Below are 10,241 nucleotides of genomic sequence, written 5' to 3'. Positions count from 1 at the left end.
TAGTTAGTCTGCTTTTGGGGTTTGTCATTACCAGCCAGAATCTTTATTCAAATTTTTAAAACATTGAGATCTTGTTGGCCATTGCACATGTGACAGATTCAGTCACAGCAAAGTCAAATTGACCTGTTATGATAATAGAAAGGTATAATATATACATATAATATAGTGTACAAAACATTAAGAACACCTTCCTTGAGTTACAGCCCTTTTGCCCTCAGAACAGCCTCATTTCGTCGGGCCCTGGACTCTACAAGGTGTCAAAAGCGTTCCACAGGGATGCTGGACCATGTTGACTCCAATGCTTCCCACAGTTGTGTCAAGTTGGCTAGATTTTTGATACACACGGGCCATTCTTGATACACAAGGAAACTGTTGAGCGTGAAAAATCCAGCAGCGTTGCAGTTCTTGACACACTCAAACTCACACCTACTACCATACCCTGTTCAAAGGCACTTCAATATGTTGTCTTGCCCATTCACCCTCTGAATCCATGTCTCAATTATCTCAAGGCTTAAAAATAATTATTTAACCTGTCTCCTTCCCTTCATCTAAACTGATTGAAGTGGATTTAACATGTGACATCAATAAGGGATCATAGCGTTCACCTGGATTCACCTGGTCAGTCTTGTACACTCAGTCTATAGCTCTCCTGAAATCAGGTCATAGATATTTCATCTGACCATATCACCTTGGCCAGATGGGATGAGGCATTAGGGTGTGGGTGTTTGTGTGTGTACAGAGGCCACCATCTTCTCCGGCCAGCCCCTTTTACCAGAGCATAAAAACAGCTGAGGTCCTCATTCAACTGTATTTACAGTCCACTGGCTCTGCAGACTCACACTCTCCATACACCTAGATACACACGGAGAGTCATTTGTAAGGCTAGAAAAGATGCCGTGTGTCAGCTCCTACACGGGCCAGATGGGGAAGATGCCTTGTAACCTCAGCTCTGTGCTAGAGACAGCCCTCATGGTAAGACACACATTTCTGAAGAGTTTAGATGAGAACTAATTTTGGTATCCAGTCTAGGTTTTAACGTCAGAATAGTTTACTTAGGATTGAGTTACTTGAATTGATTTTCAAATAATTTGTACATTATTGCATTAATTATGTTATAATTTGACTACTATTATTACTCATACTGTTCTGCATGAATGTTGTCTGAATTAACTCGTCTTCACACACAGACTGCCCCGTGTTTGAGAAGAAATTATGGGTGAGAAGCTTTGTCAGATGTTCAGTTCACTACTTTGTCCTCTTTGTGAAATAGCTGGATGAAATTCTGTGTGTCTTGGTGGCAACCATCAAACAGGGCATACTGCAAATAGCAACTTCTTTGACTTTCAACTTATTACATTTTATGTTATTTGTTTTCAATGTTTGTGTTCCAGCAGGTCACATTTTAGATGAACAAAAATGGAGAGCAAGGGCTAAAGTGAAATATTAAATCTTCATTATCCCTTACTCTCCTACACAACTTTTTTTTCAATATTTGCTTTATTGTGCTATAAATGATGTACTCCATCGTTTCCCAAACTAGGGTTCACGACCCATGTGGGGTCACCTGATTTAAAATGGGTGCGCGAGAAAAACTCTGAAATCAAATGTAAAAAATGGTGCTTGGTTCATAGAACCGGGGTTACGTCAGTAACCTCCGGTAGCCGCTAGATGCGGTTGTAATAACAGAGCGGTTTCTGTTTTCTTCCTACAAATGTGGCACACTCTTTTAAGTTACAAAATATTATGACCCCATCACTGAAAGATAAGGAACACGTATGTGTCTTCTGTTTCCCTCTACAATCCCACAAGCTGCAAGGGACACATTAAAACAGAGTGGATAAGACCAGGCACTAAATCAGACTGGGGGGAAAATAACATCAATGATAACGTTCTTTTCTACACAGAAGTTTCCAGAACATTATAGCCTGGTGATCTTCTGAACTTCCCAATCCCTTTCTGATGCATTTCAGTCAATTCAAACCATACTTCCTTCAGATTGAAACACCATCACAAGTACTATCAGACTGATTTGTAATAGACTGTCATAGACTCAACTTAAAGAGTAAACATTGACCGTTGATTACAACAGTTTGGGAACCCCTGCTGTACTTTATCTGTGACGTATGTAAAGTGTCCTTGGGCTTGAGAAATGCCACACCTGGCGTTTCCTTGGGGGGAAATAATGTGATTCTATTCTAAAGGTATTTTATGAATGAGACCTGCTCTGACCCTGTTCGTCCCTCCCTCCCCAGGTGGAGCAGATTCTGTCGGAGTTCAGGTTGAAGAAGGAGCAGTTGAAGGAGGTGATGAAGAGGATGATGAGGGAGATGGACCGGGGACTGCGTGTAGAGACGCACCAGGAGTCCAGCGTCAAAATGCTGCCCACTTATGTCTACTCCACTCCTGAGGGATCAGGTAGAAGCATTTACCTCATTTGGGTCGCTCAACGAAATGAGTGCCTTTTGCGTATCTTTCATATTTTAAGTAGAAATTGTGCACCAATATTGCATTTTTACTTGCCTGTTATAATAAAAGGATCAGACCCTTTTTTTCAATTTTCGCCTAAAATGACATACCCAAATCTAACTGCTCAGGACCTGAGGCAAGGATATTCATATTCTTGATACCATTTGAAAGGAAACACCTTGAAGTTTGTGGAAATGTGAAATGAATGTAGGAGAATGTAACACATTAGATCTGGTTAAAGATAATACAAACAAAAAACTTTTTCTATAAAACTAAAAATTAATCATCTTTGAAATGCAAGCGAAAGGCCATAATATAATATTGCAGTTTAGGCGCAACTTACATTTTGGCCACGAGATGGGAGCAGTGTGTGTGCAAATTTTCAGATTGATCCAGTGAAGCATTGCAATACTGAACAATATTTTGTATCAAGTCTGCCCAAACGTGCCGAATTGGTCAATTGATACATTTTCAAGTACGTAACTATAGAGAACATACAAAAATGATATGGTAATACAAAGTGTAAGTTTACACACTCCAAGGAAAGTCCTACATGATGGATGATTAGCTTATACACTAACTTTCACACATCTAGATGGCCATGCGGGATGGGTGTGGAGCCAGAGACTGTAGAACCCAGTTCCTACATTTGAATATAAAAATGTATTTTATGAAACAAAACTACGCTACATTTTATCTCTGGGAAATCAGAGCAAGATTACAGAATGTAAGTGCATTATTTACCTTCAGAGGTGAATGTATCAAACCAGTTGCCATGATACATTTTTTGTTGTTGTTGTGGACTCTCCTCAAACAATAACATGGTATTTTTTCACTGTAATAACTACTGTAAATTGTACGGTGCAGTTAGATCAACAAGAATGTAAGCTTTCTGCCCATATAAAACATGTCTATGTCCTGGAAAGTTTGCTGTTACTTACAACTGTCATGTTAATCACATTAGCACACATTAGTGCAACCGTCCCGGTATAGGGACACCGATCCCGTAGAGGTTTTTAAATGAAGTGCCCTTTAATATAGACAACTAAGAGAATTCAACTTATCTGAATTTCAATATGAAATAGAAGTCACACCCTCTGACTTCTAGGAAGGTTTTAACCCACTTACCCACAACATTTCTCAAAGTCTTCACCAACAATGTAAAACTCTAGTTATTTTGTTGCTTTGACAGTCATTCCTGAAGATTATTAATTATTTAATGTGATTACTGATTAATTCACATTGGTCCCTCATTTTAAGGTCAACCCTGTTACGTGAACTGAACTCTGGTTTTAATGTGGTAAAATTATTCCTTTAAAAACATGTATTTTATAGAAACATTTAAAATCATGTTGTAAAAAAAAGGTGAGCTGGTTTTAAAAATGTTGGCAATTTTCTGGTGTCTTGTGGTGGAAAACTGAGCGGGTCGGGAATAACACGTCAACCCTGTTACCCATACAGGCTGGAAACGTTTGAACTATTTCCCCTAAAAAAATAAGCTTGTATTCAATTGCCCCTCAGTGTTGGACACAGCTTCCATTCTCCCTGTCACAAGCATATTTATGGCTGATTTAAGATGAAATCACCAACCCTGTTACAGTCAAACCTGTTACATTAAACACTTACTTTATTTGGCTCTTTATAGGCAATTGCTATAGTCAACTTGATTGTTTTTTTTACCTCTTGAGATTGGAAAACATGTTTTTTATGAAGTTTGTGAAGTTATGAAGTTTTTTTTGACCAAGTTACACTTCGCATAAGCCACCGATTTGGTTCAACAACCCATTTATTCAATGCCTTCTTGTGAAATAACAATGTAAATTCATGATAGTTAGTCTATTTGTACCGAATGGTACATGAAAGAACATTAAAGAACATTACATTTCTTATTAGATCTGGTTTACATTCAGTGTCTAGGGCTTTTTGAAATACAATATTCCACAATAAAACTGTATTCCAAAAAACCCTGGTTGTGTGAGTGTGTGTTTGATCCTTTATGACAACCTTCTCTATGCTGCGCTGTGTCAGAGGTGGGGGATTTCCTGGCCCTGGACCTGGGGGGGACTAACTTCCGTGTGATGTTGGTGAAGGTGGGGGAGGATGAGGAGAGGGGATGGAAGGTGGAGACCAAACACCAGATGTACTCCATCCCTGAAGACGCAATGACAGGCACAGCTGAGATGGTGAGCGTGCAGCACTAGTGTACTTAGAAGTGTTCACTCAGAAGTGCACTGTGCTGACCAGCGTAATTAGTGTCCCATAAATCCTGTCTTTCCATTTCTCCGTCTTTCCCTCTTCCCTCCCTCTCTCTTCTCAGCTCTTTGACTACATTGCAGAGTGTATATCGGACTTCCTAGACAGACACCACATCAAACACAGGAAGCTTCCTCTGGGTTTCACCTTCTCCTTCCCCGTACGACATGAGAACATAGACAAGGTACGACATGGACTAAGTACAAGATCCACACAAGTTTAGAGACTTCAGATTAGAGAGTTGACCTCAGTGACTGATTGTCTGAGTTAGTGTCTGTCAGAGGAGGCTGGTGGGAGGAACTATAAGTGGACGGGCTCATTGTAATGGTTGGAATGCAATGAATGGAATGGTATCAAACACATCAAACATATGGACACCACAAGGTTGACTCTGTTCCAGACATTACAATAAGCCTGTCATCCTATTTGATTTATTTATTTTTAATTTTAACTAGGCAAGTCAGTTAAGAACAAATTCTTATTTTCAATGATGGCATAGGAACAGTGGGTTAACTGCCTGTTCAGGGGCAGCCTACCGGCCTCCTCTAAGCCCTGCTACCAACCCTGCCCCTAACTCTAACCTGTGTGTTCCTCCCAGGGCATCCTACTGAACTGGACCAAAGGGTTCAAGGCTTCTGGAGCCGAGGGTAACAACGTGGTGGGACTACTGAGAGATGCCATCAAGAGGAGAGGGGTAGGGTTTTTACTACAGGATAAGGATTCTATGTTTACGATACACACAATTATAAATATGTTATGATGGACATGCTATGAGACATTTGTAAAACATGCGCAGTAGATTCATGTAAATAGATCCATACTGAAATGTTCCTTTACTCTTCAGGACTTTGAGATGGACGTAGTTGCCATGGTGAACGATACAGTTGCTACCATGATATCTTGCTACTATGAGGACCGCAGCTGCGAAGTGGGAATGATTGTGGGTGAGGACACACACACACACACATTGATTGCTCATCCACTAATCTGTTACCTACCACCTACTCTACCCCTCTTTAAAGCCAACTATGTTGGTGTTTGTCTGTAATACAACACACAAATCAAGTGTAATATGAGCATTGTCCTGTCCCCAGGTACTGGGTGTAACGCATGCTACATGGAGGAGATGAGGACAGTGGAGCTGGTGGAGGGAGAAGAGGGGAGGATGTGTGTGAACACAGAGTGGGGGGCCTTCGGTGCCAACGGAGAGCTGGAGGAATTCAGACTGGAGTACGACAGGGTGGTGGATGAGACATCACTCAACCCTGGACAACAACTGTGAGTACTGGAGAGCTGTCTGCTTCACAAAGAATCAACCAGGCCCTTCTAAGTTTAGGGGGTGTTCCAATCTCCACTGGTGATTCAACATTTCATAGACATAAAAGTGGCTAAATGAATCGATTCTTGAAAGTAGTACCTAGAGGTAACTGCCAAAATAAAGGAAACACCAACATAAAGTGTTTTCATAGGGCATTGGTCCACCACAAGCCACCAGAACAGCTTCTATGCACCTTGGCATAAGTGTCTGGAACTCTATTGGAGGGATGTGACACCATTCTTCCACGAGAAATTCCATCTTTTGGTGTTTTGTTGATGGTGGTGGAAAACACTGTCTCAGGCGCCGCTCCAGAATCTCTCATAAGTGTTTAATTGGGTTGAGATCTGGTGACTGAGACACATGCACACACACACACACACACACACACACACACACACACACACACACACACACACACACACACACACACACACACACACACACACACACACACACACACACACACACACACACACACACACACACACACACACACACACACACACACACACCCTTCAAACCCCCTGTGTTCCTTTGAGACCCCTCTTTCAAAGTCACTGAGATCTCTCTTCTAGCCATGGTAGACAAAATAATGGATAACTGAGCATTTTTATACATGACCCTAAGCATGATGGGGTGTTTTAATTGCTTAATTAATTAAGGAAACACCTGTGTGTGTCTGGATATACTGCACGTGTATCCAGACATTCTTAGAAGGTCAAAGTAAGTAAGAGTCCAGTGTGTTTCTGAGAGCTGCACATGTTTCTGTGACACACTGCACATGTTTCTGTGACACACTGCACATGTTTCTGTGACACTGCACATGTTTCTTTGACACACTGCACATGTTTCTGTGATACACTGCACATGTTTCTGTGACACACTGCACATGTTTCTGTGACACACTGCACATGTTTCTGTGACACTGCACATGTTTCTGTGACACACCACATGTTTCTGTGACACACTGCACATGTTTCTGTGACACACTGCACATGTTTCTGTGACACACCACATGTTTCTGTGACACACTGCACATGTTTCTGTGACACACTGCACATGTTTCTGTGACACACTGCACATGTTTCTGTGACACACTGCACATGTTTCTGTGACACACTGCACATGTTTCTGTGACACTGCACATGTTTCTGTGACACACTGCACATGTTTCTGTGACACACTGCACATGTTTCTGTGACACACTGCACATGTTTCTGTGACACACTGCACATGTTTCTGTGACACACTGCACATGTTTCTGTGACACTGCACATGTTTCTGTGACACACTGCACATGTTTCTGTGACACTGCACATGTTTCTGTGACACACTGCACATGTTTCTGTGACACTGCACATGTTTCTGTGACACTGCACATGTTTCTGTGACACACTGCACATGTTTCTGTGACACACTGCACATGTTTCTGTGACACACTGCACATGTTTCTGTGACACACTGCACATGTTTCTGTGACACACTGCACATGTTTCTGTGACACACTGCACATGTTTCTGTGAAACTGCACATGTTTCTGTGACACTGCACATGTTTCTGTGACACACTGCACATGTTTCTGTGAAACTGCACATGTTTCTGTGACACTGCACATGTTTCTGTGACACTGCACATGTTTCTGTGACACTGCACATGTTTCTGTGACACACTGCACATGCAGCCTGGTGGAAACGTGCCTCTCTCTCTCTCTCTCTTGTTCTCTCCTACACCTGTCTATGACGCTCACCTGACTGACCTACAGCCTGTGTGGTCGCTAGGTAACCAGGTTGTTTTCCTGGCTGTGGCCAGTGGCAGGCCCATATACGTCAGGGTCAGATTAATGAGCTCCTGTCCAGTGCTCAACCAGGCTAATGGCTGTTTACCGTTTGCTCTGACAGTCTCTTCACACAGGCAACCGAGGAGCTGAGCCTCACTCACCCTAGCACTTTATCTCTCTCTCCACTCACAACGACAGAGAGATGGAGAGATCGCTCTCCTGCTTTGCAATCCTTCTTATTCTTCAGCCTAGCTGGGAAATGATGATAACAGGGATATATATATAGGTTGACGTGTTATGTGACGCACGACTCTCTCTGCATCCATCTCCTCTGCCCTGCGGCTTCCCTCTACTGTCTCCCCCCCTCCATCTGTCTGTAGCTACGAGAAGTTGATCAGTGGGAAGTACATGGGAGAGCTGGTGAGGGTGGTATTGTTGAAGCTGGTGAATGAAGAGCTGCTGTTTAACGGGGAAGCCTCTGACCTGCTGAAGACTCGCGGCAGCTTTGAGACGCGCTACGTCTCCCAGATAGAGAGGTGAGGGGTCAAGACAAAACCGTGAAATGACAATAACATCTGTCAACACTATTAGAATTACAGCAACACAGTTTGTGTCAGTGACTGTCTTCTGTGTGAGACAGTAAAGCTACGCTCAGTAAGTCTTGGTTCCTTAGTAAATGTTCTGTGTATTCTCACCCTGTGTGTTTCTCAGTGACTCTGGTGACAGGAAGCAGATCTACAACATCCTGTCCACGCTGGGCGTGTTGCCCTCGGAGATGGACTGTGACATAGTGCGTCTGGCGTGTGAGAGCGTGTCCACGCGGGCAGCACACATGTGTGGAGCGGGGTTAGCCGCCGTAATCAATCGCATGAGAGAACGCCGCAGCCAGGAGGTGCTGAAGATCACCGTGGGTGTTGACGGCTCCGTCTACAAACTCCACCCCTGGTGAGGAGGGGGAGGGAGAGGCAGAGGGAGAGAGACAGAGGGTCACTAAGTCTGTAACATACAAATGATGCTAGTCATATCTAGTGAAAATGTCATGGATGTTATTCTAACCCTGATGTTGATCTCCCTCCACAGTTTCCAAGACAGGTTCCACAAAGTTGTGCGTGAGCTGACGCCTCACTGTGACATCACCTTCATCCAATCAGAGGAAGGGAGTGGCCGAGGCGCAGCACTTATCTCCGCAGTAGCCTGTAAGATGGCAGCGTGCATGCTGACACAGTGAGAGGGTCGTAACTCCCTCCCACCTATAGGGGGTGATACAGGTGAACCAGGCTGAACTGAACCCCTGCAGTAAATGACTCTGGAGAATCTCAATTGGTTTTGCTCAACTCGCATCCTCTCCTCCATCCTCACCTCGCCTCCTTTTGAAAAAGGTCAACGGTAATCGAGGAGAGGAAGGGAGGAAACATGGAAACAAATGCATTTGTATGAAATTAGTCCCTCCTTCTTCACTAGCGGGTCATCATACAAATGACGTTTACAGAGGCGTAAAGTAGTAAAAACTAATGTAGCGAGTTGTGCTAGACATTTTATAGATAAAACTACAAGTATTGTTTTGAAATATGTGCATGCTTTCTCCTCCAAGTGAACAACAGCTGAATCAAAAGGGGCAGATTTCAAAACTCTGCCGCGGAGGATGCACTTCAGTATCCTTCGCGAGAGGAAGCTATAGAAGTGAGGAGGACACTCCTCTGTTCACCTACAAACAAATTAAATCTCTCCTTGACCACTTATCGCTTTCCAGGTCACACAGGAGAGGAGGACAGAAGAGTCGAGGAGAGGATGGACTGTTGTCCAATTAAGAACCCCCTCCCATCTAAGGTCACCCAACTCTTTTTTTTAAAAAGCATCCCTCCTCACTGGTGAGAGAGGGAATATATGTGTGGAGAACTCATTGTACTGACATATAACTCTACCACACAGCACACACAATATGGAAAACAAAGAGGCAGGTTAAATCAGTATTTTTCCTAGTGTACAGTCCTATACAGTCTCTGTAAATTTCCTGGAGTACCCACAATGCACAGGTGGTGTGTCACAGCAAGTACTGAACCCTTGTTATAACATGTTCTCAAGCTACCACCGATTGCAGGTGTTTGAAGCCTGATTAGTATTGTAATATAACGTTCATGTGAAAAGCATTGACATTGATTTATAATATCTGTATGTTTTCAGTTTGCTGATGTCTGTACAATCCAGAGATGTTACCTTAGATACAGTAACTCAAAAGTAAAGGATTTATACGTTTCAAATGTATTGCAGTTTAGTCTTTCACTTACTGTTAGTGGGAAATTAAATGCCTCTTTATAAAAGGTATGTATGATGAGTTTAGGTCTTAATTGCTAATATGTATATCTAAGAATGACAATGTGCTTTGTTTATTGTAAATAAAGTTGCTATAAAAAAAAATCTATTTATTTT

General features: G+C 42.6%; 1 protein-coding gene across 2 annotated transcripts; it reads left to right on the top strand.

The window, feature by feature from the left end:
* Positions 1 to 816: 816 nt before the first annotated feature.
* On the top strand, positions 817 to 9,856 carry LOC118373264 (hexokinase-4-like). Of its 2 annotated transcripts, XM_035759361.2 has the most exons (11): positions 817 to 972; positions 2,253 to 2,415; positions 4,495 to 4,649; positions 4,784 to 4,903; positions 5,318 to 5,413; positions 5,564 to 5,663; positions 5,814 to 5,997; positions 8,195 to 8,350; positions 8,526 to 8,759; positions 8,895 to 9,082; positions 9,565 to 9,856. In XM_035759361.2, the coding sequence occupies exons 1-10, from the start codon at positions 892 to 894 to the stop codon at positions 9,040 to 9,042; spliced, it is 1,437 nt and encodes a 478-aa protein (XP_035615254.1). In that variant the 5' UTR covers positions 817 to 891; the 3' UTR covers positions 9,043 to 9,082; positions 9,565 to 9,856. The 2 variants fall into 2 exon arrangements, with proteins under 2 accessions (XP_035615254.1, XP_035615253.1); XM_035759360.2 differs by having other exon boundaries at positions 8,895 to 9,856.
* The last annotated feature ends 385 nt before the right edge of the window (positions 9,857 to 10,241 follow it).

The sequence above is a fragment of the Oncorhynchus keta genome, chromosome 25 (assembly GCF_023373465.1).
Source record: "Oncorhynchus keta strain PuntledgeMale-10-30-2019 chromosome 25, Oket_V2, whole genome shotgun sequence".
Classification (NCBI taxonomy): domain Eukaryota; kingdom Metazoa; phylum Chordata; class Actinopteri; order Salmoniformes; family Salmonidae; genus Oncorhynchus; species Oncorhynchus keta.
Note: the sequence above shows the minus strand (reverse complement) of the source record. Positions and strands in the feature narration are given on the sequence as shown.

Excerpts from the sequence above, each read along its gene's own strand:
- LOC118373264 (XM_035759361.2), top strand. The coding sequence starts at position 892 with ATGCCGTGTGTCAGCTCCTACACGGGCCAGATGGGGAAGATGCCTTGT. Across the intron at positions 4,650-4,783 it reads TGACAGGCACAGCTGAGATG|CTCTTTGACTACATTGCAGA; the intron begins GTGAGCGTGCAG and ends CTCTCTTCTCAG. Across the intron at positions 8,760-8,894 it reads GTCTACAAACTCCACCCCTG|TTTCCAAGACAGGTTCCACA; the intron begins GTGAGGAGGGGG and ends CTCCCTCCACAG.